The sequence below is a fragment of the Tyto alba genome, unplaced genomic scaffold, assembly GCF_018691265.1.
Source record: "Tyto alba isolate M040663 unplaced genomic scaffold, T.alba_DEE_v4.0 Super-Scaffold_48, whole genome shotgun sequence".
Classification (NCBI taxonomy): domain Eukaryota; kingdom Metazoa; phylum Chordata; class Aves; order Strigiformes; family Tytonidae; genus Tyto; species Tyto alba.
This window is the reverse complement of record NW_024881324.1, coordinates 15,661,304-15,688,600: the sequence shown is the minus strand read 5'-3', so window position 1 is coordinate 15,688,600 and position 27,297 is coordinate 15,661,304. Positions and strand designations below refer to the sequence as shown.

At 39.5% G+C, this 27,297-nt stretch overlaps 1 protein-coding gene across 1 annotated transcript; it reads right to left on the bottom strand.

Moving 5' to 3' along the window:
• Window positions 1–1,394: 1,394 nt before the first annotated feature.
• VPS4B (vacuolar protein sorting 4 homolog B) lies at window positions 1,395–21,692 on the bottom strand. Its single transcript, XM_042806834.1, has 11 exons — window positions 21,528–21,692; window positions 18,983–19,094; window positions 17,464–17,614; window positions 16,130–16,197; window positions 13,048–13,167; window positions 12,655–12,811; window positions 11,037–11,185; window positions 10,781–10,862; window positions 8,586–8,805; window positions 5,456–5,593; window positions 1,395–3,656 (listed from the first exon to the last, which is right to left on the bottom strand). Exons 1-11 carry the CDS (start codon window positions 21,552–21,554, stop codon window positions 3,555–3,557), a joined length of 1,326 nt encoding a protein of 441 aa, XP_042662768.1. The 5' UTR covers window positions 21,555–21,692; the 3' UTR covers window positions 1,395–3,554.
• Window positions 21,693–27,297: the final 5,605 nt, after the last annotated feature.

The following is a 27,297-nucleotide window of genomic DNA, read 5'->3' as shown; positions in this document are numbered from 1 at the left end:
GAGGATTTGTGGAATAAAATCACTAGATTGAAATATTGTTAATAAAAAGCTAAAGAAAAAGCGAAGGGGAAAGCACTGGAGCTCTGCCACAAGAGCTACAACAAAAGCTACCTGCTCAAGAACAGAAGGAACAATGTTTTGATAAGAATTAAGTATCTGTTGGAAAAGCAGATACTTAACAGCATAACAGGAAACAAACAGTCCACCAAGTTCTTGCAATAGTTTACGTAAGTTACAGGAATGGTTTTAAGTCAACCATGATTACTAGGATGAATCTGGTTAAGACCAAAAACACGTATGGAAGCTAATCATGAAACAAGCTTGTCATTCTGGAGGAAGCAAAGAGTAAACAAGCAAAATAAAGATGTTCCTGCATATTTCAATGAATTCAGAACTAATAGAAAGCTTCCTGTCAAGATAATCCTCACAAATAACAAGAAAAAAAAAAATCAGAATATATTGTTATTAGGAAGAAGACTAAATAAACACGAAAGCAGATCAGAATGCTTGACCAGAAAACATTCAGCAGCTTCTTTGCTTCAGCTGACAAAAAGAGCAAACTTTGATCAGAGACAGACAGCATGAACAAAAGCCAATTCAGGAGTATCTTCTTCAGCTACATGTGCTCTGCTCCACTGATTTTTTTTTTTTTTTTTAAAAAAAAAAAAGCATACTCAAAACCCAACAGATAATCGCAAAACCAAAACCAATCAAACCAAACATTTACAGGAGATTTGTATGTTTTTGTTGTACCAGGGAATGACAAAACAAAGCTGACAGGTAAATCCGGGAAGAAACAAGATTCTGGAATTTGAGGTCAGTCAGGCAACATGGGAAAAGAAATATAGCAAGTTAATTAGTTAATTTACTGAGCTTTTCTAACCCTACGAGTATATGCATTGAGATGTATACCACATGTGTCAGCACATCCAAATCTTAATGTGAAGAAATCATCTGTGAATGACACCACAAGGACATATACAACTGATTTAATTGAAAAACTATTTTACCCACAGGAAGAAAAATGACATTTTTTTCATATTGCAGTCAGAGCAAGCAGTAACACCAGAAGTTAAGAGAAAAAATTTGTAAGCTAGCCAGCCAAAGATGAGTCATATATCAGACCTTATAAAAAAATGTACAATTAATTTATCCAGTATTTACAGAGGTTTTGATTATGTAAAGCAAATATAACCTTTCATAAATGTTTCAATTTAGAGTATTTCCAATTAACACTGAAAACTAAAAGGTTATTTTGCAGCCTGCTTTCCTGCCCCTCCCCCCCCCCCCCCCCCCCCCAATTTGGCTATCGTCTATTCTGGGATAATTTAGCTAGGAAGCTCTGATACATATATTCATTTATTCCCATTTTACAAAGACAGCAAATGAAAGAGTTGTCCTTATAGCTGCAATTAAAAGCAGCAATGTTTATTTGGAATATATTTCTAAAAACAACTTGAAACATCAAACATTAATGCTTCTGTTACAGATGTCATCCCACAACTGAGCAAGCAGCAAGATGTAAATTTAAAACATACAGTATACTTTTCTTCTACATTAAAGATAAGCTTATGGAAACCCATAGGACAAATCAGTCTACGACAAGAAAAAAAAAACGTTCCTGAGAATTGTAAGATTGCTGTAAGGACTCATTTTAACAAAGGTCAAGAGACAAGTACTTCAGATAGTAGCTTCAAACATCTGAGTGAGAGCCCAGGCAGTACGTGGCTCACTTCTAAAGCGTTCACAACAGGCAACTACGAAAAAGCAATCCTGTTGCTACAAGGATTAAGTTTACTAACCATAGTTGCCTGCACCTACACTGGAATTCCTGCCCACCACCCTCCCCCAAACCCCCCCAAAAAGTTTTGCAGCCCGCCGATTCACATTTACACATTCCAACGTAAGACAAAGGTAAAGCTGTGTGTAACTGAACCATTTTGGAAAGAATGTTTCATCGTGTTAGTAAACAAAAGCTCAGCACCTTCCAGATCAAAGAATTAACTAAATGTTATGTTTAGCTGTTAAAACATAGAAAGCGAAGTCTAACAAAAAAAATAATCAAGCAGTAAATACTTGAACATAATATTGAAGAAATACTCAAAGAACATAGCTGATGGTGTACTATAACATTTTACTTCATTTAAGTACAGCAAATTTCACCCATCCTATGATTATTATAAAGTACACAAAATATGTACATAAAGGAAACCAAACCCCATCAAAAGATGATCATGTGTATGTGTACATATAACATACACAAAATGTGCAAATTTCTTTTAATGCAAGTTAAACAAAGCATATGCAGGATAGAGTTGTACAATGACAATGGAACAGAGTATTCTAGGGGTCCTAATGATGTTTTGTATCTACAGCCAGTGCAAACTTACAAGGCACAAACTCAATGCTCACACTGTAGTGTTGTAAGTTACATTCAGGCACATCTCAACTTGTAGTTCTTCAGAAAAAGATCAATGGAAATGCTACTTCTGTACCGAAGTGCCAACCATCTCTCAAAGTTGAAGCACTAAACTGATGTAACCTATCACAATAGTAACCAGTAGGGTTCTGAGTTAATTTATCACTGGAAAGTCTGTGGCTAAAACATCTCTCAGACTCTCCTTGCATGTGAAAGTATGCTGTTTCCCAAAATTCCTCCCGTACATTCTCCAAAGACTACCTATCTATACCTTGCCAGCCTTGACATGTGGAATCATATAGGGTATTACTAATACTTTTTTCTAACTTTAGTCAAACTCCTGCAGAAAGTAAATCCAGATTAAAAAAAAAAAAAAAAACACAAAAAACAACAAAAAACCAACCCAAAAAACGAACAAGAACAGGCAGCAAAAAACCTTCTGAGATACTTGCATTTAACAAACTTTTGCTAAATTGCATAGTGACAGTGTATATCAGCTAGTAAAGAGTTAAAAACAAAAGCTTGCTGTTTAAGGCAAAATTTTAACACAGAGTAGCAGAAAAAGCCAAATACCAGTTCTGTCTAAACAAAGTACTGGCTCACGTAGTCTTATCCTCACAGTGTTTTCTTTCTTACTTTAATAGCAAACCCACACTTGCAGTATGCTTGATTAGTAAATTTTGTTGCATTTTTCTAAATGAAACGAGAGCAAGTAATATTTAGGCTGTCTGACACGAAAAACACCTGACAAATATGTTCCCTTCCACCCCTCAAAAAAGGGATTTTTGAGCCTACTGGGAGTTTAAAACTCTCTTGTACCCAGGCCTAATATAATATCTAAAATTGAACTAATAATTTAAAGTCTTCTAGTATTTAATAGACGTTACCACATGACTTTGCTGTCTCACCCTAAAATTGTATTTTCATATTATTTTTCAATAGAAGACATTTAATAGACATCTGAGGAAAACAATACAATACAAAAGCCTAAGGGTCTTTGCAAAGGTATCTTCTATTCCTTCTGCAAAGTAAGAAAGGAGTGATTTTATTGGCATTTATTTGAAGTGCCATCAATAAAAGACACAAGAATATTTAAGAAAGCAGAAAGTTCTAATGCTCTACATGTATCTTTGGTTTATCCTTCCTGACCGAAGTCTTCTGTAAACTTCTTTAACTTCTCCAGGTCCTGTTCATTAACTGTTGGTTTTGTGCTAGCTAGTGACCTGAGCATATCGTCCTGCCAGGAAAAAAACACGTGTTTTCAGAAACAAGTATAGCACCACTGCTAACAATCTTGTTGTCAAGACAGATATGCATTAAAAAGCCCACTAAACCAAGACGACCATAGGAGCTCCTCCGTACACAAAACTTTAAATAAGCCTAAACACTTCTGCAAGGAGGCAGTACTTTAACTCTGTGAACACACAACTGTCAGTGAGTTTTCTAATACAGAAACCGCAACCTCAAGTTCAGGTTTAAGCCACTCATCCATTCTAGTTTTATTCATCTCTTTTCAGTAAAGAACTGAACTTCCTTTTTTATTATCAGTTACTATTTTCAACCCATCTTTACCTACAGCAGTTTAAAGTGGAAAATAATTGTATCTTCCCATGTACTCTTCCTAGTCCAACAATGTAGAACAGTAGTTTGTGATTCATCTCTAGCAAAGTTTTACTGTTCATGACCTGTAATTTCTGTCTCTTCAATTCAGTCAATTTCCTAGATAACTATTTAAGATACTAGAAAATGGAGTTCAGAAAAATTGCAGGTCTATGAAGTTGAAAGCAGCAGTTAGAATACCCTGTGGGTAAGAAGGGGCAAGAAAACTCAAGTCCTAGCCAAAGGCAACTGAAAAAAGTAGATGCCTAACATCTCATATTACTATAAAATTATGGGTTAACCCAAAAGGTAATAACATGATTTTCTAGACTTGAGGTTTGTCTCAGATGAGAGATATCCTGCTTAGAAAGAATTAAAGCCTGATCTTTTTAAGGACAAGAACCGATTTTGGACACTGAAACAACCACCTATGCGTCTAGAGTGCATCAGAGGCCAGGTACCATTAGGAGCACACAGGGAATTGTTATGGTTAATCCCAGGAAAGACCGATTAAAAATCTGCTTAGACCATGCTGGCAGAAGCTTTAGGGCAGGCCTGAACCTGCGTATGTCCTTCTGTGCTTCCTCAGTATGCAAATACGCACAGAAATTTATTTTCTGAAATACAGTGACGGTTATATTTACAAAGCAGTGACTACTGTTTTAGAGGTTTGTGATCCTCATAAAATACAATGATTTCTTTCATTCATTACAGCACTGTTTGCATATAAGAAATGACAGCAGCACAGGTTTGTTACCAAGTCTTCCCCTCAAACACTGTACTTAAATTCAGAATCTTTTACTGCTCTTAGGGGGAAAAAAAAGTACAGAACGAATGTCCAACAATTATTTGTTTTTTCAGCAGTGAACTAAAATTTCAATTTGTCTTAAAATGATGTATTTTATTTCCTTGACCAAAGCAAATATTTTAACATGCACAAAGAAAACAGCTGGAAGAGTTGTATCACCTGTGATGAAATTTAACCAAAACTACCGTTACATTCATGACCTTCCTTCATTTTACTGTTTATGCTTTTATTTATTTCATGGGCAATATTTACTTACAGCACCTCCCAATTTACACTAAATATAATTTTCCAGTATCAATGCTACAGAGTGACAGGAAGAAAGCATATCATGGGGCAGGGATCCTGAAGATTCTAAATAAGAGACAAGTGAAAGAACAGTGGAAGAGCCACCTGCTGTCTATGGACAATAAGAATGAAATGCTTATGAGGGATAGAGTGCTGGCTTTTTCACAAGCATACTGTACTGTATCACTGTATGTTGGGAAGTCAAATGCTATCTGGTATGCCCAGCATTTCTGAAAACAAACTCATCCAATTTCCTTGAATAACCACTTGAAAAAGAGTCTTTGCAGATCTCTGAAAAGACTTTAAGGTAAAGCAAGAAAGAAATGCTACAAAAGAATACATACCATGGAAACTTGAGGCTCCAGTAATTTATCACCTGGAACCTCCATCCATGTCATTTCTATGGCTTCAGGATCGCCTGGAGAGCAAGGGGTGAACATATCTACCATTGTGTTTGGATTAGACACTGATGGTCCTTTTACCTAAAAATAAGAAAATACTCAGTTTATAGGAGTTATAATTTTAAAGACCAAAACCAGAAGCCGAACAGCACCTTTAGAGCAAAAACAATCCTTGATTTCATGCAGATGCCTCACCCACTGGGGAGACCTGTCCTGTAAAAGAGAAATTTTATCAATGTACTGGCATCATTCACTTGGAAACATGCAACTACAGCCATACAGTTAAATTCACATCAAGTCAAATCTCAGGAGCTGCTTCTCCTAAGGTTGAAGATTTCTGTAGAAAACTAACATGCCAGGAAACCTAGTTGGAGAAGATCACCCTTCCTAGTCCCTGGTCACTTTGGGAGCTCATTCATCACTGGTTAACAGCTTTCTAAAAACTTCTCAGTGATTACCCTTGCGTGCCCCTACGTCAGGAAACCAGAGGTGGCTTTGCAACCTTTCAGGTACTGCACTACAAAGTTCTGAGCACCTTTTCTGACACCAGCTCAGCAGCACCCGATAGAAACCAGGGCCATCTAGTGGGAAAACAGACACCATCCAAGGACAGACCCAAAAAACCTGCACCAGGTCTCTTGTTCCCTTTCTGCAACACATTATCTGGGACCCACAGTTTTATTTTCCTTGATCATTACCTGAAGCATCACATATCCACGGGAACTCAAAACATATGCAAAGCTTGAAAGAGAACAAGCTAGCTGGCTATTTCCAACAGCAGAGAACTGGATTTGCTATTCCAAACTGCATTTAAAGCACAGAGCTGGAGAGCACAGATTGTAATATTCAAAATGCACTCTTAATTGTTTCTTAAGATAAACCTGTATTATCACATAGAGCAAGGAATGGTTTACAATGAATTAGTAATAATAGAAGAAAGCACTGTTTAACTGGGGCACATTGTCTGGTATGATGCAAATAATAAATGAAGCAAAGATTTTGCTTACAAAAATAGGAAATTGCATCCAGTTAAAGTCCTAATAACAGAAATGGAATCAACTTGGCTTATGTCAGAGCCCTCGAAGTACTGCAGTTCTGGGGTTCTTTTCTTCCTTTTTTGGGGGCAAAAGGAGGTAAGAATTCCTTCTGGGTTTCTCCACAAGCTGAGACAACTGAGGTCATTTCATTGCTCCATGGTAGTGAGAGGCATGCCTCAGATTCTTCCAAATTTGAATGAAAAGCTAAAAGGTAATAACGCTTTAGCCAGAAATGTCATTGGCACTTAAAGTCAACAATTAATAAATACTTCAGACATCACTGCTTAAGGGGAGAAAGCATCTAGAAAATCCTTGATATGTAAGAACAGCTGTTTATTTTTAAACAAACACAGTTTACATCACACTGTTACTGCTGATTTGTCCCCAGAAGAAACTTAACAAATCGGTGTTTCAAAATACTTGTTTTGTTTTTAAACTGGGAAAAGCTCCTCAAAACCCCTTTAAAATATGTTTTGTTTGGTTCCCCCCTCCCCCCCCCCCCCACACACTAAAATGACAGGCTACATGTTTATTTTAATAAATACAAAGTTGACCAAGGTTTCCTTCATGCAGACTCTGGACCATATTGGATTTAAGTGTTCCTTTCTCTTCAAATCTTAAGCTGTACTTTTCCAAGTAGTTTCTTCCAAGGAACACAAACAGCCTACCTTTAATTCAAAATAAATGCAGCCGTTCAGTTTAGGGCCCTTAACCTTTTTATGTCAGGCTGAGTTATTGGTAAAAAAATTGTAACCAAGATGAAGAAGAACTGCTGCTGCCAACACAAGTTACATGGTATGTTTCTCTTGACAGCTTAGGATCTAAAATTTTTCCTACCTTACCCAGCCCCACATCTGCTCTTTTAAGAAACAAAAAATGAAAGCTTCCCTTTACAGCAGCAAAAACCTCTGCAGAATATCTTGACCTACCTTCACCCAAGATACATGAATTTCTGTAAAATCAAAGTTTACAGTAAAAATGTAAACAAAAAATACTTCTAGTCTGGGTCTACTCTACAAAAAAATTTCACAGAAAAATATAATTTTATTTAACTGATATATGGTATATGTATTTGGAACTCTTTTTATAACCACTGATAACATTATCATACTTTTTTTTTTTCCCATTGAAGATCTTAACAGTTTATAGAGAACAATTAATTTGATTGAACAAGACCCATATGTGCAAATTCTCTGGGGTAGGAAAAAAAGCAAAGCATTCTCAGATTTAATGGATTTAGATTGGTGCTAAAGAACTCTAGCTGGTTCTTTGTCAGATAAAGTTTCTGAGATCCAAACATTTAGAAGAAATGTTTCTTAAATCAGTACATATTATGTAGCTGTAACTGCAAGATAAGCCAACCAATATAGTTTCAAGTCTCTTTAAAGTGCACCTAAATAAGTGTAAACTAGTTTTCACATTACAGCATGCTGCCCAAACAATGAAACACAGACCTTGCTCAGTTGTCTTGCATCCTTATGACTGTCACAAGTGACATTGATTCAATGTTTTTACCAGAACTTTACAAGAACCTTAATTTTTCAGTTCAAAAAATATCCACGCGGAATGTGCATAATTATAATCCATCTGCTCCCCTGTGGATGAGGGATACCTTTGTTTAAACATGGTAGAAAAACATGGACCATGTAACTTGATCCAGAAAAAGAGCACCTCTGTAACACTCACATTTAAGTCAAACTTCAAACTGAATGCTTTTAACACTACCTAGAGACATGAAGAGTCATCAGAGCTTGGATTACACAGCATGAACACCCAGAAACTAGCTCCATCAGACTTAGGGCAGGACTTTTGGGGGGGGGTGGTGGTGGTGGGTGTGGTGTGGGGGCAGTGTTGGGGGAAGGGGAAAAGCAGAAGTTAAAAAAAAAAAATACACACAGGTTCTCCCCAGTCAATAAAAAGAACATTCGTAAGTGTGCAGTATTACCCCAAACCAAATTTGGTTTACTTGCAAGGAATTTTCAAATTAAGCTAGTTCTCGGATTAAAAAACTCAACAAATTGTTGATTCCTACTTACTTTTTTGAAGTGAGTAGCTGATTGCACTTTTCTAACAGGCTGCATCAGTGCATCTCGTACAATGATGCTTATATCTGCCCCAGAATAGCCATCAGTTTTCTTTCCAAGCTCTCTATAATCTGATTCTGTTAGGACATTTGGAGTTGACCCAAGATGAAGTTTGAACATTGCAGCCCTGGCATGGTCTTCAGGTAAAGGAATATAAATACGCTTCTCAAACCTGGTTTAAAAAAGAAAAAACAAAATGTTCCACAGATGGTAGCTCATGCAGGTGCACAGTGGAAATAAGCTTATGCAAATAAGTATATAGTTTGTTCCTAACAACACTAGAAAGAAGCGGTTTCAGTATTATAAACCTTTTTAAAAAAAAAAAAAAAACTAAGGCAGATATTCTACAACCTGTTGTCATAAATAATACTGTAGGTAACATAAGCTAACATCCAGAATATAACAACTACTTCCCTTTCATGACAAAGATCATGTCTTCAGACTGGGTTTTTTCCAGATTCTCTCCATCAGTTTGTGTTTTAAAAGAAAATATTGAGGGGGAAAAAGTCTTTAAGTGTTGAAGTGTATTTGAACAGTTTTCACACAGAAAGAAGCGCCTGATAAGCTGACACAACTACTTTCTACAGTCTCCAACTAAATTAAAGAAAACCTCATAGTTGGAAGCAAATTTGAAGTCATATTCTCGATACAGTTGTCAGTAAAAAATGTTGGTAACTGCAGTTCTTCCTTTGAAGCAGCATCTGTTCTCACAGTGGGGATTACCTCCCACCAGTGACTCCAAATTCTGTAGAATGCAATTAACTTGATATACATGTCAAAGTGAGCCAAATCCATGAAAAATTAATTACTCCCATTGCTGTACAAGTTTCTTTAAGTCTTACGGACAAGAGTTAGAGAGCTACTCTTTCACATGCAGAGAATCACAGAATGGTTTGGGTTGGGAGAGACCCTTAAAGGTCACCTTGTTCGACACCTCCCGCTAGACCAGGGTGCTCCCAGCCCCGTCCAGCCTGGCCTTGAACCCTCCCAGGGAGGGGGCAGTCACAGCTGCTCTGGGCACCCTGGGCCAGCGCCTCACCACTCTCACCATAAAAAAAAAGTCTTCCTTATGTCCAATCTAAACCTACCCTCTTTCATTTTAAAATCATTACCCCTTGTCGTGTCACTACAGGCCTTGGTAAAAAACCACAAACATTTCTCAGTCTTTCTTATAAGCCCACTCTACACATTGACAGACTGCAATAAGGTCTCCCTGGAGCTTTCTCTTCTGCAGGATGAACAACTCCAACTCTCTCAGCCCTTCTCCACAGCAGAGATGTTCCAGCCCTCTGATCATTTTTGTCACCCTCCTCTGGACTCGCTCCAACACATCCATGTCTGTCTGGTACTACGGACCCCAGAGCTGGAATTTCAAGAATTACTTGAAATTTTAAGCAACACATTTACCTCTAAATCTCTCTCACACAAAACGATAGTCATACATGTTGGAAGCAACCTCTGGAGGTCACCTGGTCCAACCTCCAATCAAAGTATGGCCACCTTGAATTCAAGTCAGTGACAGTCACAAAAATGTAGTGTTTCTTTAGCCTACAAAAGTGACCGTTATCCAAGCTGTGTCCTCACCACAACATAATCATATTTGTCACAGCTGTCTTTGTCCTCTGCTGCTCTGCGGTTCAAAGATCCAGCTAATCAGATACAGGAATGCAAGCCTTTTATCTACAAAACAGCAGTTAAAACATGCACTGAAAGATCACAAATTATGCCTGACCAATAGTGTAACATAAGGCTACATTTCCTTGAAAGAACTCAAGCTACTCAAATCTGTTAACAAATGAAAATGAAAGCTCTACCTCCTCTTGCCCTTCCGAGGTACATATTTTGTAGCTTGTCCCCCAAGCCCACCAAAAAAACAAGCAACAAGGAAACAGAATAGTTTTCTGCTTGATGAAGCACAATCATTTAACCAAGAAATCAAATAAACTATGGGGCCAATATAAGAGTGAGCCACCTACCCCTTTAAAGGGGCAAGGGGCTATTAGTTTGGCTCAGTCCATATCATGAAACTGAGTTGTAAGACATTAGTCATGTCTGCAAACATGAGCTGGATTACTGCCTCAAGTAATCTCAGACGGAACCCTAACAACAGTTACAAATTTCATACCATGAAAAAAATGCCATCATACCTTCTCCTGATAGCAGAATCCAAAACCCAGGGTATGTTTGTTGCTCCTAAGACCAAGATTCCTTCATTGTCAACACCAACCCCTATACCAGGGCAGAAATCATTTAACCATTTAGATGATAAACAGAGACTATTTTAAAATGTTGTCAAAATTCAATGGGGTGGAACTGCAGATCATCTCAGTGTTTTCATGCACACTGTGCTTAAAATATGTATCTTAATTCCTCTGACCGATTCTGAAAACCAAGTAAACTTACCTTGCATCTGGACTAGAAATTCTGTTTTTATTCGTCTAGCAGCCTCACTTTCATTTTCACTTCTTGACCCGCAGAGGGAATCTATCTCATCAATGAAGATAATAGAAGGTTTGTTTTCTCTGGCAAGCTGGAACAAGTTTTTCACTAATCTTAAAAAAGGAAACACCTTCAATTATCTTAATGATTACACCGGTAAAAACACATAACTTAAGATTATGATACAGTCACTTCCTTTAGAGAAAGGTAGAAAAGAAACTATTAACATAAAGCTACTCAAAGATACAACATTCTTCCAGCTCCAAGATTCAGCACCATGCTGAGTGACATATCCCTTATTAAGTATAAAGGGATGTGAAACATTTTGCAAGAAAAAGCCCTTTTTCGGTTTACATTTCTACAGGACAGCCCAGACTATACAAAACCACCACTCTAGACAGATTCAAAAGAACACGGCTTTATCTTATTTAACATTTGTAACCTAATCAGACTATTTTGTAAGAAATAACACATACATTTACTTTGTACAACGTTACTACATACTTTTTATATGACGAGATGTTGACTTGCCAAAAAAATAATAATAAAAAAAAAACATAGCCATATCTTATTAACACATTTCACTAAATTAAAAAGGAGAATAAACAGGAAATGCTGGGAAATTCTTCACATTACCAGCACTAAATCTCAGGCAATAGTCTCAAATGAAGTCAAACAGAAAAAAAAACTGGACTCCAGCCAAACTGGACTCCAGTTCTGTATTCCTTTTGCAGCAGAAAAGCAGCTTAAGGTTTCAAGCTTTTTGGGAAACCCCGCCCCCCCCCCCCCCCCCCCCCCCCATTCAAACACTTAATCTAACAGCCTTTTTTCCTCATCCTATCAACTTTGCTCGGTTGTCCCACACTTCAAACTATTAAAGAATGGTTTTGACAAGTATTCTTATCAACATATGAAAGTCCTTTCTGTACAAACTCAGAAGTTTTTCTTAATTCAGGAAATCTTAATTGGAAGCCTAGATGGACAAACTCCTGCACTTCTAGACGGCAGCTAACATGTCACTTCAGGCTTCCTGGTCTTCACATATCACACAGTAACAAGGAGTTGGCATAGGGAACCATGATGTTTTCTTTCATAGCTGCTCCTCTCCTTCAACCTATTTTTCCAAGTCTCTTACGTCTTTCAGATTTTGTTTGAAATCAGGATGAAGAAAAAACACCTCTGTATGGACAAAGAAATGCCATGTGTTAACAGCACAGCTGCTGGGGCAGATGACTGCAGAGATGCCAAGAGGCAGAGCACCCCAACACTTCAGACTGATGTGGTGTGCAATCACAGCTGAGTTCAGAGGGGAATGAGCTCTGTGATGTCCTGAAACCTTCCTGAACTACCTTTTAAAACTACCTTAAGCACTGAAGAGAAGTCCAGCTGCAGCAGCACAAAATGCAGCAGATGATGGTATCCTTACACAGCACCGCAGCGTGAAGCATAGAAACACCTGAATTTTGTTTTTAAAAAGACACGACTCTTCCCTCAAATTAAATTTCTTTACAGCAACTTATCTAGCTCTACATTAATTCCTTCTTGCCACTGTTTTCCTGGACCTCTGGCAACTCCAACTTACTTTTCACTTTCACCTAACCACTTTGAGACAAGGTCAGAGGAAGATACTGAGAAGAAGGTAGAGTTGTTGGCTTCTGTCGCCACAGCTTTTGCTAAGTAAGACTTCCCTGTTCCTGGTGGTCCAAACAGGAGAATCCCTCTCCAAGGTGTTCTCTTTCCTGCAAGAGAGAAACCAGCAGCCTTCAAAATACTGTAGAAAGACTGAATCCCTTTTTCTGATGAAGCCCCTCTAATTTACTCAGGAATTTTCAACATCAACCCATGAAAATTCTCTCAGATGGATCACAATCTCTTTGTTAAGAGCTCATCTTGAGTCTCTGATGCATTGGCATAACACTCAGACCCCAGTGCTGGTCCTGAGTTGCCAATAGCAAATAAAGGCTGTAATTCTGACCTGTAAACAGGTGTGGAAATTTAATGGGCAAGATCACTGCTTCTTTAAGTGCTTCTTTGGCACCTTCGAGGCCAGCAACATCACTCCATTTGACATTTGGTCGCTCTATAACAATTGCTCCTATAAGAAAAGATTGTATAAATTAGTGACACACCTATCTTCTCACAACTTCAATAAATTCCATTTTGGAAAAAAAAAAATATTAAGAAATCTATGCCCATGTCCGTACAGAATAAAAGCAAAGTGTTTCTAAGTGAAGGTAAACGCTGAATACTGTTAGTCAGATGTTATTTCTACAGAAATCTGTTACACTGATTTACCACAATGAACTGTGGATAATCAGAATATTCCAGAGTTAGTAAAAGTCCTGAAATGGTCAAATCTACGCCATAACTGAGCAGCAAATGTGCATTTAGTAGTCACAGAGGAGTACCTTCTCTAATAGGTACACAGGCACCATCTCCTCACTAAACCCACCACTGTACTTCCTGAAAAATTTGAAATTTCAGTTTAAACAAGGGAAGCAATGTAGCTGCACTAGCCCAGGATTTCTAAGATTCTCCAGCAGATGAAGCAATTTGTTGGGAATCTCCAGACGTGCAGCAAACAGTCAGATCATCTAATGGTAAAGAACTTTGAGAGCTAAGGCTGAAGGCATCAGGAAGGTTATGTGGAGACTGCTTAATTGCAGAAGTAGTATCTTTTTCGTCTAGCCATGTTCTCTCAAAGTTTATCACCAAGTCTCATCTTGCTCAGTCGACAAGTCAACAAGTTCAGCTTGATTTTAGCCAATTGAGCTGTAATTTAGCCTTCTCTTCAGACTGGTTAGTCTGACATGCCAAAAATGATTTTGTCTGAACCACTTTTAGATGGGACAACTTGGATCTGAGCTAGTAATCAAATATTAGATCTTGTAATCCTAGCCAAGGCAAATCCAAAAAGTCAGAGAAATTTTCTCAGATGAACACATGCCAACCAAGTCCATGCTTATCTAAGTACTAAAACACACAGAAGTTTTGGTTGCCCTGTTTCTCTACAATGGGCTTTCTATAATTTCACAAATGGCTTTCACCAGCTATTTTCCTGACATTTTCACTTTATGCCTTCAGACCTCTGTGAAGTAATTTAAGGCTTTTTTCTTCTACATGATTGAAAATTTACTGTTACTCGCTGATTAATGAATAAAGCAAACAACACTTGATTACTTTTTAAGTATCTCCGTTGAGATTTTTTTCTTTTGCTGCATTCCTCTTCTATCAGATTGAAATGAACAATTTCTGTTAGCAAGTGCAATTGTTAACAGTTTGGAATTTAGAGTCCACTGTATTGTTAAAGATATTAAAAAAGTTATAAAGTTGATCGAAAACTGTCATAGCTTGCAATCTATATACTAGAACTAATTCAGCCACCCACTTCCAAGGCATTAAATTCTTTTGCTAGGTTGATTACATCTCAGTTTTTCTTAAACACAACTATGGGCTTCATCACTAAAATAATTCACAGAACAGGTAACAGTTCAGATAGGAAGAGGAGATTATTTCGAAGTTGAATTATCAGAATTATCTGCAGCAGACATACCATGGTTACTGAAATCACTGCACTGTAAGAGATTACCTGTACCAGGACACAAATGGAACTGGAATCACGGGATTCCTAATTTTGTAGGTGTACATTAGTAGCTGGAAGATTAAGCAATAGAGTGCAAAATGCCTTTAAAATTCTAAACAAAAGTACATGACAATAGACCCACAACTACTATCCAGTCTGAATGCTACTGATCACTTCTCCCAAAGTAAGCCACAGTGCTATTATAAGGAAAATCTTGATAAATACCCACCAACGTGGGAAAAGTTCCATAAGGCACAGTCAGCTGGGAGTAACAAGGTAGCAAAATTAAATACAGGAAATTTCTGTGACTGTTGTGGGAAGCAAAATGAAAAGGAGTGATCTGAAGGCTGCCCAGAGCTTGAACTATCTGAGTAAGAGACTCCTGTGTTAAGATGAAAGGTATCAAGGATCTCACACCTCAGACTTTCCATCAATTAAATGTATCAGCAAGAACATTATAATTTTATAGAAAGTATCAAAGAAGTGGTGGGTGCAAGAAACTATTTCTTGAAGTAAGAGCTGAAGGTCAGATTCATGTGGAAAGAAACAAAGTCTTTATAGTGAGAGACAGGATAAGAGTCCAGTGCTCAACATTTTTCTGTCATTTTAAAATACAGGAAACTGTCCCATATAACTGTGCATTGGATTAAATAAATGCACAGAGAAGTAGAAAAAGCATGGCACAGTTTCCAAATATGATACAATAGCTCCTGAAATCCTACAGGCAGAGAGGTAAATACATTTGATCTTTGTTATGCTGAAAAATAGGGAGAGAACAATGAAGTTTCTTCAGGTCCATAAGCACCTTCTGGCAAGGAAGCTCCACGCAGTTCTTCACCATTAAAGGGTAATAAATATCAAAAAAAGCCTCTTTTTTACTATGTACAAAACTACTGGTAGCTGCTATACATTGCGTCACTGACTGTATTTGGCATTTGAGTTCAAAACCCCAAATTATTATGCTACTCAAGTGGGAAAGCATCATCACAGCATATGAGAAAATGCTGCCTGTTACTATAAACAGGCAAGAATCCATTTTCTCAACTCCTGAACTTGAACACAAGAATTTTTATGAAAATGGTCCTACTTACACTAAGTGTTTGTATGATGACTGTTACCTTGGCCTCTAGGCAATACTCTAATGAACCTAAGAGTAAAAAATGCTGATTCAGCTTAGCCAACAGCTACCTGGGATCTTGCAACTCGCCCTGTTGGAAAATGCTATCCTGATAAATGGTACAATTTTAACATGAAGCACAGGGTACAGGAGATACATTTCAACATAGTCACTGTATAATTTCATGGCACAGAAACCCATACTTCCATAAAGACTATGCTTTTGTATGTGAAGAGTACATACTAGTTGATCCACCTACAGACAGTAAATTAATCCATACCATTTAGGTGGCAAAAATATAGGGATTTGCTTGACTGAAGCCACCCCCATTTAAAGAAAAGGATGCTTCAAAATTACCTTGAAGTTGATTCTGTAGCTTCTTTTTTTCAGGATCCTCTGACTCCCCTTCTCCATCACTGTCATTCCTGATTTGGAAACAAGAAAAAGTGATGAAATACAATAAAAGAGCCTGCTGTCTTAAGATAAAAATCTGAATGCAAAAAGCAGTAAACCCGCTAGTCTGAGGAATGAAAGAAACTCTGAGACGCTTTCAGATCTCTACAAGTTTACATCAGTGTACTCCTGCTTTTCTACACCATGTTCTTTCTAATCCACCCTCCTCACCATTGCAACTTCCTCTTATGGGTCTGAGCCCTCTTAATACACTTCTACATGGTTTGAGCCAGCCTTTAGGAAACAAAAGCCCCTGTATTGAGCAACATGGAAATGATAAAATAGTTTATTTTTAGACACTGGCACCTGTCCTCTATCTGGAATGCAACAGGATTTGGTCATTTCCATCTAGTACTATGAAACTCTACATCCTCGTCTTCTTAGAGCAAAGGAAACTAGAAGTTAAAGAAAAGACTAGATAAAGAACAATCAGAGTAGAGGTCATGAAAATACACATAAGCCTCTATGATATTACCACTTCCTTCTATTTTAAGCCAGCAGAACACAGTACAGCTCAAAAAATAACACTGATGAGACAAGTAGACAATGAAGGAGACTGAAAATCAGGTGAAGTTTCGAGAGACAACTGAGCAAACCCTAGCTGTTCAGGACTGCTAAAAAGGGCAATCCCACCAGAAGGTATCATCTTGAACACTTCCTCTCTCCTATCCTCATGAAGGCAGCAGCAAATGCAAAAGAGGCTCTACTTGTTCAGGTGGCTCTGCTTGTTCAGCTCTCTGATACGCTAAATGAAAAGCAAATCTAATAAAAGGAAAGCAGTGGAGAGGCTAGGCAGCAGCAAGGCATTAGAATGATTCACCTTACAGAACTTCACCCTGCACAGAGCTTTGCACCTCTTATCTAGTGTGAGGCAGATCAAACTTAGGCCACAGTAATCATCAGTCTGAATTTATATTCTAGTAAGTATTTAAATACAGAAACATTTTAAGGGTCATCGGGCTCACTGCCATTAAATGAGATAAGCATGTGTTAGTCTGAAACAGTTTTCATTCTTCAGTGAATTTCCTACACAAATGTTCACACGCTTTAATAAACAAGCACAGAAATGCCTGTGCTGCTAATTCATGTTATTTTTCTTTCATTAGCCCACTGTATTTCAGCATTAGTAGTCATCTGAAGCATTTCAAAAACACTAGTTAAAATGATCTTCGAAGAATTTAATTTTAGAATAAGCTGAGTTCAGGAAGTATTTTGCTTTACCTTCTCCAAAAACATACCCTTTTCCATCAGTAGGACCAGACTCTTTAACTGGTTTTGGTGAAGTTTTTTCTTTCTTTTTCAGATATTCTTTCAGCTTTTCTGCTCTGTCCAAGTATTCTGTACATTTCGTTCTAATGCTCTGTTTTGCTTTATCACCCTGTGCTTCATCTAAGAGTTTGAAGAGAAACAATGCTTTGTTAACAGCAAAACACATGTGCATCAAGGAGAAAACAAGACTAAATGTCTTCTTCGTATCTTATCAATATACCCCTCTCAGGGCTCACCACATAACCAAACACCCCAACTACTTATTTTTCTACTATACCATGGAAGAAAGTGACAGGAAGGATGTCATTGTCTACCAGCAATCCAATATACAGCTGAAAGATTGCTTTAGCTTAAAATTTGCCTGTAAAACATGAAGGACTATGGCACTGGAAGCTCTTCTATCAGCCTTTCAAGTTACTATACATTGTCTTAACTCCTTTTCTAAAATAGCTCAGCAAGAAAATGCTTTTATGCTTCTAAATAAAAACTGCTTAGCACTGTATGTTTCCATAGCCTGCTGATTCTGAAAGATGTTCACATCATAAAGAAAAAAAATACATAAAGCATCTAAAAGTTTGGTGTGGTTCAACAGCCACACTACTCTCTTAGTCACTATTACAGTATTTCAATTCAGCAATCAAAATTTAACATTTTAAGTTTCCAAAAGTACATCAGTATTGTTAAAAGCACAGAAGAGTGATATCCTGATAAAGGCTGTAGGATATAAATGGATAGGAAGTGATAAACACGAATTATCCTACATGACTATAAAGAAAATAGTATTTTTTTCAAATCATGGAGATCTATAAGTGTACTTATGTCAGGTGAGCAACCCTAGCCCACTTAGATTAGGGCTGCATCTACATTAAAAAAGCCCACTCCTTGCATACAAACAATGGACGTGACACAAAAGGTACAGAGAAGTACAAAAAGGCATAAAATAATGAGCATATGGAAACTGAAGAAAAATTACAACATACAAATCCACCTCATACATTTTGTTGGCTAAGATGACCAAGACTATGACATTAAAGAGCAAAAAATGCCAGCAGAGAGGTTGCAAAAAGGCAAGCGGCATGAGTTAAGGAGCAAAAAATGCTCTGTGGATGCAGCAGAGACTTCTTGTGTAACACGTGGTTTTCAGCACAACAGCCATACAGGGATCCCTGTGCTTACTGTCACATTTCCTTGTGCCGTGGCCAGCCTGAAACATTGCTACAGAAGTCCAGAGCAGAGTCTGACAGCAAGTCCCTGCCTCCTTGTCTTAAAAACCCCTAAAACAAAACAATCTGATTTCTTACGAGAATAGAGCAAGCACACAACATGGGAAAGGCAAAAGCTGCAAAATGTATGACTTCAGTCACACTACAATTAGCAAGTGTCAACTAATGATGAAAGTAAAAATTTAAATAATGATGTCAACCTAAGAGATTACTCTGTGCAATTTGACTGCTAAACGTACTTAATCATCTAAGACATTACACTTACATTTAACAACATGGAGAAAATACTGCACAGCGTGTTGGTACAAGCGGAAGGCTTCCTCATAGTTTCCTGCTTTATCTTCCTGCGCTGCCTTGTTAGCAATGTCTATTGCTTTCTGTAACACAAGCAAACAATTAAGTGATGCACGAGAGCATTCTGCATGACCAAAGAGACATTTTGTTGCTCTGACTATTCTTGGATGGCCAGTTTTAATGCTCTTCAACATTTACCTGAAAAAGTTGAAGGCAGTCAATTGCAAGTCTTAGCTGGTGCTTTGTACCTGACAGTATTTCTGTCCTTTTTGAACAGTGAATAACAAACTGCTAAGATTTACTAGCACACAAAAGTAAAAGAGTAAGTTCCTGTATAGTGAGTTGGAACTACTACTGGTTTGCCTATGCAGTTTTCCTTACCAATCTCCCGCACTTATTATGTAAAGATTTGGAAATCCATTCTAAGTTTATTTTTATTCACAGACCCAGACACTCTGAACTGTGACTGATGACATCAGTAAACCCCATCAGTACAGTGTCTATACAGGAAGTACCTGATTTTAACACAGTGCAATAAGCATTACCACTCTTCCAACCCTGTGTCGGGAGACATCTTCAAAGACTGACTATTTGTTTGGCTTCTCTAGAAGGATTTAGGTTCTTGATATCCAAGTGAGAAATTTTAATTACCACTCCAGTGGGAGGGGAGAAGAATAACCCACCAGATAGAGAATACCACCCAAATCACAAGCATCAAGAAAAGTTCTAGGAAAAGTTACGGATGGATCTTTATTTGTTGAGCTAGTTTCAAACAAAACTGACTGTTATCTAAGCCGTCGTATTGCATACACTGGCCTGTGGATTTGTTGGTATCACCGTTATTCCTTTGCTCTTGAGCACTTATTATCTTTTATTACACTTTGCTCCTTGGAATGCCTATACCACTTCAAGACAATTAAAACTGTCAGTCTGAATGACTAGTTCACATAAGTTTAAAATAGGCAGTCAGTTAGTCAGAGGTAACCAATGTTAACAAAATCTTCTACAGCCCCATATGTATTTTTCCACATTCAGTCAATTTCTTTTCCTAAGCACTGTTTAGCATACTCAGGATGATTATGGGGAGCTTCAACTGCAGCAGGGAGTTTTCACTAGACATTTTAGTACAGATACTCTTGCTATTATCTGGACACTGATGCATTTGAGGCAAAACAAAGCTAGTAAACCGTAGCCATGAGAGAGTAAGCAGCAAAATCTCTCATTCTATTACTTTGTGTTGCTGTCTTGGAAGCAAAGATCATCTCAACAGATCTATCTGAAATCAAAGAGTAATTTATCTAAAAACAATGATCCAATAACACAGACTCTACAGCTCCGTTGTTGCAAGTGTTGGAGCACTGTAAGCATCTGTTTCTTTGGAACAGAACTTAGTCTTTCCTTTTTGGAGACCAAGAGCTAATAAGCAGTTTATGACATGTGAATGGGCAGTCCCCTCCTTGCTGCTCATCTGTGTGGGCTCTGTTAGGCCACTCTATGCGCCACTCAAATCCAGCAAAAGAGCAAAAATTAACCTGAAAAGGAAGTTACTTTCTATTTGAAGTTCTTAATTCACGATTTAAATTACCACAGAACGGCCCAATGATTCCGGAATCCAATACAACAAAGACAGTGATACACGCGACACTAAATCCAAAGAATAAATGGCAAATACCACCTGCTAAAATGGAACTGTGTAAAAACGAGGTACGTTGCAGTCCTGATCCTCTGAAATAGAAAAAATTCTACATCATGTGCTGTCTGGTTTTGGTATACACTGTTTTTATAAATATCCAGAAACTACTACTTGGGTATTAGATTCTCAACTCTAGTACTTCATTACATCAGCTGGCACCTTAGCCTGTTACTGTGCTGAAGAACACTGCTATCTGTTACTGTGCTGAAGAACACTGCTATCAAACAGCAAATAATTTATTAGAAAATTGTATGAACTAGGGCACAGATGACCAGCCAACTATCCACAGGGCACAAACTGTATTTGTCACGCTACGGTTCGACAGTTTGATGAACATCACCATCCAAGAGTGTCAGCTCAGACAGGTCTTGTTCTCCTTCTGCTTATTCCAGGCCCTGTGGCACCTCCCCGAGCTTTGCCAGTACAAGCACTCCACGGCCGCCATGAGCTTACGGAAACGATCATGGTTCAAAACAGCTGAAGAGAAACGCGTCTACTTTTGACACAGGTCCTTTCCGGATCTGTTTTGCCAACCAGAAACAGAACCCGCCAGGCAGCCGCAACGGAGGGCTAAGGCCGGCAGGAAAGCAGAGCGGGGAAAGGCCTCCCGCAGCCAGCGGTCTCGGGAGAAGGGCCGCAACAGGCGACCGCGACTCCCAGGCGGGCGCTAGGCCGCGGCTGAGCGGGGGGTTCGGCTCACCCGGGGCCTCGGCGGCTTCCGAGCCGCAGGCCGCGTCCCCCCCCCGCCGCGCCCTCGGGGGTTTGCGCTCCCTGTCCCACCCCCGGCCCCCCAACAGCCCCGCCCCGCCCCGCCCCGCCCCACCTGCAGGTTGCTGGTGTTGCCCGCCATGGCGGAGCGGAGAAGGGGGCCGGAGGAGAGGAGAGCAGAGCAGCGCAGCACCGCGGCTGCCGGTGGGGCGGAACCGACCTCCCCCGCCGCCCCGCACAAACGGAACCGTCGCCTCCACCTCCCGCCGCCGCTGCCGCTTCCGCTTCCGGGCGCCGCCCCGCCCCCCCCGCCGGGGAGCCCCGCCGCTCAGCAGCCGCAGCGCTGCGCATGCGTGTCGCTCTGACGGCTGCGTGACGCACTTCCGTTGGTGCCTATGTTGCTCCTGTCAAATGTTAAAAGGTTGTTGCGGAGATTTGAGTTAAAATTAATTCCCCCCCCCGCCCCGTCGCCTCCCCCTCACACTAAATTCAAGGAATTTTATAACACCTCTGCCCTGCCCTCCCCCAAGGTTCGGTTGCCTTCAGTGGCACTGTCTTTTTCATCACCTGATGCAAGCACTGAATGCTTTTGTGCGCAGAACCGGCTCTTCATAAATTCAGACGCATCAGCAGTCACGCGTTACTCACCGGTGGGTTGGGAGTGAAGCTCAGGTGATGGGCGATGCCTGCAGACTACGGATCTGGAAGTGACTCAGATCACCGAATCCCAAACCAGTTCTGTAGTGATAACTTTCTATATGGATTTATGAACGTCTGCTAAGTTAGTGTCGTATCGTTCCCCGTGCTACTCTGATTTCTTTAGGGCAAAAAAGGTGTATCGGGGAAACTTCACTAGATTAATATACCCCATTCTTCCGACTACCTTCACGTAGCCACAATGCAAGTTCAATTTAATAATTTCAGTCACACGTTTTGATTTTGTTTTGCAATAAAACAGTTCATGGAACATTTTTGATACTGTCAGTAGGATGCCTGTTCTGGGCAGTGGGTAAAAGGCACATCCACAGTCACCCCTATACCTGGGAAGGCTGTGGTAATGGCTTCCTTGAGTCGTCTGGTTAACAGTTTATTTTGGTTAGGTGTCCTCATATACCCACATGTTGGAGGATGCTTTGGCTGATTTTTAGGTGTGGTCAGTAACAGCTGTTTTCCTTGGCTCAATTGCAAATGTGAAAAGACATGATGTACCAAGATTCAGTCATGTAATCAGGCATGGGAAATGAGATGATAAAGAGAGATGGTGGGAAAAGTGCAGTTCATTGAGTTTGTAACAAAAGACAACTGAAATTGGCTGAGTGATGGGAGAGCTGATGATTTTCAAAGGAACCTTATAGCTGTGGACTCAAGCATAGCATTGAGGGTATGAAGCACTCAAGAAAACTGTGGGTTAAATCACATATATCCATTTGTTTATTATTCCATCTTCAAAGCATGAGGCAAAACCATCCTTTTTACCCTTTCATTGTCAATTATGCCATCATGGAGCCTTTGGTATACTTTTAACATCCATTTTATTTAAAACACACTACTTCCTTGGGGATATAATTTCCTTTCTGTCTTTACCTTCTCATTCTGATTAGTGTAACAGTATTCTCAGATACGTTCCTGTCACTGATATTTCTGGCTCTGTCATCTATACCTATGACTTTCAAATCTGTAATGTTATATTTAGATTTTAGACCTAGGTCTAAAACAATATGTCACAGACATATAGATAATAAATGCCTCTCCAGTCACACTGAACTGGCTTCTGAAACTCCAGAAAAAAACAACTGATTTCTGCAAATGTGAATGAGATTAAAATAAAAATAAATCAGAAAAGGCACCTGTATCTTTACAGATAACAGGCTAAATCTTGCAGTCCTTATATATCTTACTCATATAGCATTCCTACTAGAATTTGACTTTGCAGCTAATTTTGCCTGAGGAAAGACTGGCTGAATGCTAAGTAATGACATCAAGATTAATTTCTGAGAAGTTAATGAAGTGTCACGTCAAGGGTATTACTTCAATTTGAGGGACAAGTGCAGTCACATTATCTAATACTTCCCAGTGCTGAAGTTCCTGTGTTACCATATTCTAAGAATCTATATCATAAAGTGTACAACTAAGTACAATGAAAATAAAGCATACTAAGGATGTTAATATAGGTACCTTCTGGCCTCAGCTAAGCCCATCTCCTAAGTGCCTGGGGCATCGTTACTCACATTGCTATGATGTTAGGTGGCACAGGTATGCGTGATCTCCCATGTTTCTAAAGGCTGAGTAAACTGTTGTGGAGAATGCTTCTTGCTACCATCTCCTGGCATGGAAGGAAGGAGTCCACACCGCACATTGCATGAACACTTTGGGCCAAGAATAGATGGGTACCTCAAAAAACCAAGTCATGTCTACAGCACAGCCACGCCTCATATCTGTGATTCCCCTCCACTGTGGCAGCTGAGAGGTAGCTAGAGATGATTAATGTTAGTATCAGAGTGAGACTTCAGTATTAGATGAAACAAGAGCCATGCCATAAGGGAAATCACTGCCTTAGAGAACTTAACAGTGCAGATAGACAAGGCAGAGAAGAAAGGTAGGAGAAGATAACCTCTATTTTTCTATATTTTTCTGCCTGATGAAGTGATGCAGAAAGATCAATCTGACCTAGGTAACAAAAGCTGTCAGTAATAAATCAAGCAAGTAGAATTCAGGGTGTCCAAATCCATTACCTTGATCTGGTTTGGTGTACACGCAATGAGCTCACGCACCCGCGACTGGGCCTCCAGTGGCCGTGCCGTGCCGCTGTGCTGGGCGCAGACGGTCAGCCTGGCCACGTGGCCTGCAAGCCTCCTCCTCCGCACTGGGGAACACGCTGGGCCAAAAAGCAGGAGCACTTCTGTTCTAAGAGACCCAAGCCACCAGCTGTCCTCGGGAACGTGTCTGCCTGTAGCGTTGCCTCTGGGAGTACTGCTGCTCCGGTATTCCCAGGTGGATGGCTGCCATCTGTAGCCACTTTTAATATCACTGAAGCCACGCCAGCATTGTGGAGGAGGGCTGTGTCCTAAGAGCACCAGGGCAGCCCCGGCCCTGGGCATCGGGCACCTCCCTGGGGATGAGCTGAGGTTGGGCTGGGATGTGGCCCCATGGGTAGGGGTCAGGGTCAGCCCCCATGAGGGAAAGCAGGGTCAGACACAGCCCCAGAGTGGCTGGGCAGGGCCACGGGGTCACAGATTGTTGGGAAAGATCTGATTTAAACCAAGTTTGGAGGATGAGTCGTCTACTTCTGCAAAACTGGCATCCAAAAACTACCATGTCCTCTTCCATCTCCTGCTTTTACAGTCTGGCTTGAGAGAATGTGAAGCCTGTTGGTAGAGCTTGGTTTTGCTCATCCATTTCACTGCGAAGACATTCAAAGTCTCTGGTGGATGGTGGCAGTATATTTGTTGGCGTAGTACAGTATTGGGTCTGATTGTGCCTTGTTGGAAAAGAAAATTTAAATTTATACCCTTTGAGCTAAAGTCTTCAAATTTCTTAGTTATGTTAATTTTCACTCCTGGTTTAGTTTTTAAACTGGGAAACTCAAAATATGTAAATGCTTGAAGATCCACTATGATTTTGATTCAGGTGTGTGTATTTATGAAATATTTTATCTTCTGGAATAAGTTACTTTAGGCAATGGAATGACTCCAGATGTCTATGCTTGTACTTCATAGTGAGATTAATCCAGCACATCAGGAAAATATCCTGAGAAAATGATTGCAGATACAACTGAGGTCACATTTTGGAACTGTGCACTCAAAGCACAGAAATAAAAATGTAACTTATTCTCTTAAATTGTGAAATATACAGTCCACTACTTCTATGTTTTTTGAACAACATTTAGCATACTGAATTTCAAGACTTTTTTCTCCTGTCACATGAATACAGCAGAAATTGTCAGGAACCAGAATGAAATCTGAAACAATATTTTTCTTAGCTCTGCTTGTGCTGTCTTCAAGGGTAGTATTTGCTGTACATAGCATAAGTTTGGGCATTTCTGAGGCTTTCCTCATCATGAACTCAGCAGAGACACTCGTATTGGCATTCTGTATACAGGCCAAGGACAAACATTTCACCTGGGTCTTTTCTGCATAGAATTTCATATGTTAACTCTTGCTAACTCATTGAGATTGAATGGAATAAAATCTCTTTGATGATGGCTTCATGCAAGGTTGAGCAGATGTGGCTTCATGGCTGTATTGGTTGACTCATGTTCATTTAAGATATCCAATTTTGCCAGCTGAAACTGCCAACTCTTCCGCCCATATGTGAGTTCAGGGAGGTGTTTTGTGCTATGCATTGTTGAGTTTGATGTAGCAGCATTTTCCTTTGAAATGTCTTTACAGCGACAGCATTTAACAGGCTTACAGCCCTGCTCACTTCAGAGATTTTATTGTTAAAAAAATTTTAAAATGTTCCCCAGCCAGTGTTTCTTCAAGTGTAGAAAACTTCAGGTTTGGACTGTGAACTTTAGATTGCTTCATGTTGCCTTCATTTAAGAATTTGATGACCTGTAGAATCTTTGAAACAACTCCTAAGGGTATTGTAGATGCTGTCATCACCTGGGGGTCTTTTTTAATCACTGCCAGATTTTTCAAAAATATGTGCTGTAATCCAGAGAGAAATCATGGGTCTCATAAAATCGGTAGATCAGATTCTACAGCCTGTGTTATGCAAGGGTTCAAGCCGGCTAGTTGTCACAGCTTGTGTCTCACTGTCGTAAAAAGACACAAATCTGTGAACTGACCCAGATTTTCTTGCTTAGAATCTGCTCTCCTGTGCAACAGAAAGCATGTAGTGTTTTCTGTTGCCAGAGTACCAAGAATCTAAATTGTGTTAGGCAGTGAGAAGCAGAAAAGCAGTTCCACTCCAGTAGGTACTTTTAAAAGTATTACCAGACTCCTCTACACTGATGACGGGAATAACTTTTGCCATTCCAGTATACAGCAGAATAACTGAATTTAGCTGTTGCAAAACAGAGTCACACTGCATGGGTAAATTTTAAAACTGACGTGCTACCTCTGACACTTCCAGTAGACTTTATTCTCATGCTAAATTCAGAGTGTTTTTTGCCTGTGTGACTGTAGAGAGCACTGTTTACAACATTACTGAATGACTTGTAGTCCGAATTAATAAGGAGAAGAGAACTGGTCTGGGACTATTACATACTACAGCTCCTTCAAATAATTTTTTTTTTTTTTCTGAATGGTGGCTTATCTTATAATTTTCTTCAAAATGGTATTTTAAGACGTAAGGGTCTAAACATGCTCTCTGCTTCAGAACTGCTGAAGACCTTAAATACAGAAGAACTCTCACAGTTCTTTAATTAATGGGAGAGTAGGAAGAAATGGGACTGTTCAAGGTGTCTTCCAACCAATATGTTCTCTTTCCACAGTACAGAAGATGCAGTAGTGGTGTACTGGGGGATGAGGACCGCAGTGCTAAGACACTTGTTGTTGCACCTCTCACTTATGCAGGCTCAGGGGAGCACAAGGTAGTCCTCCAACCTCCGAAGGCCAGCAGCTGTACTAGGAGTAGCAGGCTGTGCAGCTACTGCAATTTAGACTGCACTAGATTTCTGAGCTATCGTTTTTCTCCTAGATCCCTCTTTATTAATCCCTAAGCCTTTTAATTAGGTGCTGTATGGAAAGGAGCAAAAACTGGATAGAGAAGTCATTTAAATTCCTCTTTATTCAAGCCACCCTTAGCAGAATAATTTTCATCTTAAACAGTAGCTCTGAACCAGGCTATTATTCTACCATAAACTGTCTGTAATCCTTCCACATGTACAACACTTTCTCCACACCTTTCATTACAATTCTTGCTAATAACTCTGTTGCCCT